This window comes from Trachymyrmex septentrionalis, unplaced genomic scaffold (assembly GCF_001594115.1).
Source record: "Trachymyrmex septentrionalis isolate Tsep2-gDNA-1 unplaced genomic scaffold, Tsep1.0 scaffold86, whole genome shotgun sequence".
Classification (NCBI taxonomy): Eukaryota; Metazoa; Arthropoda; class Insecta; order Hymenoptera; family Formicidae; genus Trachymyrmex; species Trachymyrmex septentrionalis.
In genome coordinates, this window is record NW_017306049.1 from 231,101 (window position 1) to 234,703 (window position 3,603).

The 3,603-nt window shown below is 39.0% G+C and overlaps 1 protein-coding gene across 1 annotated transcript in view; it reads left to right on the forward strand.

Annotated features, from left to right (window-relative positions):
* The first annotated feature begins 740 nt into the window (after nt 1-740).
* Nucleotides 741-3,603, forward strand: part of LOC108755217 (protein tramtrack, beta isoform-like) — a 3,830-nt gene continuing 967 nt past the window's right edge. Inside the window, exons 1-4 of the mRNA XM_018498106.1 lie at nt 741-1,286; nt 2,501-2,772; nt 2,869-3,219; nt 3,306-3,537. Of these exons, the coding sequence (XP_018353608.1) occupies nt 914-1,286; nt 2,501-2,772; nt 2,869-3,219; nt 3,306-3,537 (1,228 nt within the window). The 5' untranslated portion in view covers nt 741-913. The remainder of the gene's footprint in view (nt 1,287-2,500; nt 2,773-2,868; nt 3,220-3,305; nt 3,538-3,603) is intronic.

Consider the following 3,603-nt stretch of genomic DNA (forward strand, 5'->3'; position numbering starts at 1 on the left):
ACTTCGAGGAGGATATAAGATAGTACCAATCGGTTTTACTTTGGATAACATTGTCAAGATCACTTTGAAGCTTTTAAACGGAACCCCCCATTTTTTATCGTATTTTCTCATAATTAATTACACATTCGTAGCTTACCTCGAGAGCTTTTCAAAACACTATAATAAAATATTTTTTCATTAAGTACTCTCCAAGTTAGAGTACTTAAAAATTACATTACCGCCGACATTACCCAAGGTGTCCGACCGACGCGACGCTAAAACATCTTAAATTCAGGACTCTTAAATATTAATCATGATTCACTTCGTACTATTTTGTTGAACAATCTATTTATTATTTTATTTTCATTTATCAGCTGTGGTGATCATTAGTAGGGTAGGGATTAAGAAATTTACGCGGACGGATCTTTCATCCCTCTTCTATAAAGATTAAGCTTGTTGTTTATCCACCGTCATCCCAATGCGGAGACGTTGCCCATCAAGCCCAGCGCGCGTGTGACGCCTATTTTAATGCCGCGCTACTGTGAGTCGTGCGTTCCTATAAAAAGCGGCGGCGATTATATCGACATTTAAACGATAAGGAACACCCAGCGCAGAGCCGTACCTATGTAACGATTGAACCCGATAAAACACGATATAATCTTCGGTGTCATAAAACGTGTCTGCGACAATTATTAATCGAGTCATTAAAAAAAAAAAAAAAAAAAAAAATGAAATGTCGGGTGAGAGGTGGTGACTCGCAAATTCATCAGATCGTTCATTCGGGGAAGTTTCAGAGAGGCGAGGGTCGCGCCAAGTCTGTCCACCGAACATTGTCAACCTGCGGCGCAGCGGTATCAAAGAGCGTAACGTCGTGACGACGACGACGACGACGACGACGACGACCTCCACGGCGAATATCAGGGGAAGCCCGGCGATGAAGCAGGAACCGGAGGACGAGGAAGACTGTTATCTCGACGAATCAAGTATGCCGGCTGCATCAACGACACCGCCACCGCCGCCGACGGCATTGCCGCCGACGTCGTCCTCGTCATCATCGTCTGGCCGGCACGGAAGCGTCACTCACCGCGTGCGCTCCCACGCGCGCAGCCTACGTGCCATGGCGAACCCCAGCGCGGTCTGGGCACACTTCGATTTATGCACTAACGATCCGTTGCGTGCCCAGTGCCGCATTTGCGGGGCGGTCGTCGTTAGAGGCGGTGCAAATCCGCGCCAGTGCGGCACGACTAATCTGCACCGGCATCTCAGAGTACATCACGGGGGCAGATTGATCGGCAGACGTTACCATGGTAAATATAAAATACCGTATCGTTAGGGTAATTTCTAAATTTCTTTCAAGTTTAAGCTCAGTTTTTTTCACTGAGGTGTAACACAGGCCAGAGGCTTAACGTAAAAAGCCGAAGAAGACTTTTGCAACCTAATTGATAAAACTGTAATCTTGACAAATATGAATTAAAATAGCATTTTTCGCAATGTCATTGATGTCTTCTCGCTTGAAATTAGTTTCCTTCGATCGAATACATTGTATCTAGTAGTAATCTATCTCACGTTTATCTAAATACACGTGTTACACGTATGTCCAAAAACACATGTTTGAAACGCATACCTGTGTATTTCAATACACAAGATTATACATGTGTTATTTGAAATATACGGGTACACGTGTAACATATTCATATTTTATTTCGTGTGATTATTAATATATAACAAGATATCCGCATATTTAAATACATTTATGGCATAATTAGGCTAGTTATCCAAGTTGTAGTGTTATTATAACAAATGAACGAAATATTAAAATTTTTTTTAATGCTTGTGATACATCTTTTTTCAACTAGTCAAATATGTATTTACAATTTAACATTGTATAATAAAAGATGATTATACGCAAATAAATGCAACTATAAAATGTTTATTTTCTCATTTTTATTTCTTAATAAATTTCTCTCTCTCTCTCTCTCTCTCTCTCTCTCTCTCTCAGTTAATACTTTATATTTTATTTATAATAAACGATTTATTAGAATCGTTACTTATAATGTGAATACACAACAGGCAAGAAATGAAACAATCGTAACTGGATCTTAAGTGCTCTAAATAATTTCGTGTGAATTTATATGTCATATTTTATAGTTTCTTGAATTGCGCGCGCAAATTGGTTTTTCGAACTTAGAAATGCAAACTGATTAAAGTTAATTTACGTTAGTAGAAATGAGCATTAGTTTTAAACTTTGCGTCCAACAACTTCTAATTCTAATGGAAATGAAATTTTAATTAAATTTATTGTCAAATTTTTCAAATTTTAATGAAATGATTTTAATTAAACGATTCTTCTAACTACATGATTCTTCAAGTAGATAATTAGAATTACAGAATTCAACATTCATAATTAGAATTTAAATCTAAATTAATTACCATCGCTATTTAAATTGTTTTTGACATTCTTTTCGCAGCATTCTTTCGACTTACATATATCACATATGACAAATTTATTTTTTTGTCCTAGTTTTACAATCAACGTCCCAAGGCAGTACAAGTACGAAGGCAATAAGGATCGCAACGCAATCCTTAGTGAGACCTCACATTCGTAACATCGCACCAGCGCCGCTACCTCAGCAACAGCAATTACAACAGCAGCAGCAACAACGGCAACCAAAGACTCTTGTATTAAAAACTATTCCGTTGAAAGTGAAACAAGTTGCACCTACAACTATCAAAATGCCATCGCGACAAACTAATCAAGGATCCCACAATGTCGTGCATCAGCAACCTACAGAAGTACATAGATTCATTGCGAATTACATCTGTTATAAGATGAAAGTATAATTCCGTACAGAGATTTCTACTAAACTCATCCTTTTCTCCATGTTTCAGGTTTGCCTAAGGTGGAACAGTTACCATAGTAATATGCAGAATAGCTTCCCGTCGTTATTGGACACAGAACAGTTTGTCGATGTGACCCTGGCGTGTGAAGGGCGGTCTCTGAAATGTCATAAAATGATTTTATCTTCCTGCAGCGACTACCTGGCAGACTTGTTACGGGAGAATCCATGTCAACATCCTATTATTCTAATGAAGGATTTGAAATTTTGGGAGGTGGAGGCGTTGGTTAAATTCATGTACCGCGGAGAAGTCAACGTCGCTCACGATAAATTGCCGCAACTATTGAATGCCGCCGAAGCGTTACAGGTGAAGGGACTAGCCGGTCCGAATCCCTCATCTCAAGTAAGTCAGACATCAGATTTATTATAATTACATTAGTCAATGTCTATGGAAATTTTTAATTTATTTATATTTTTTTATATCGACAGAACACAAAATCACCATTACTTATACCTCAAACGAAGCCATTGTCGTCTCAACATGTAGTTCCTAGAGGTACCACCGAATCCAAAGAGAATAAAACATCACCTTCAAGGGTGTCTATGTCTTCTAGTCCTAAACGTGCGCAAAAGCGACAACAGTCCGAATCTGTAGAGATGTCAAGACCTTTTACCAAAATACGTCTGCAGCGACCCATCACGCCACCGTCTCCGTGCGCGAGTGTAAAATTGGAGTCTTCTTTAGATATACCTCTTAGCCCGACGGAGATATTCTCAGAGAATAACG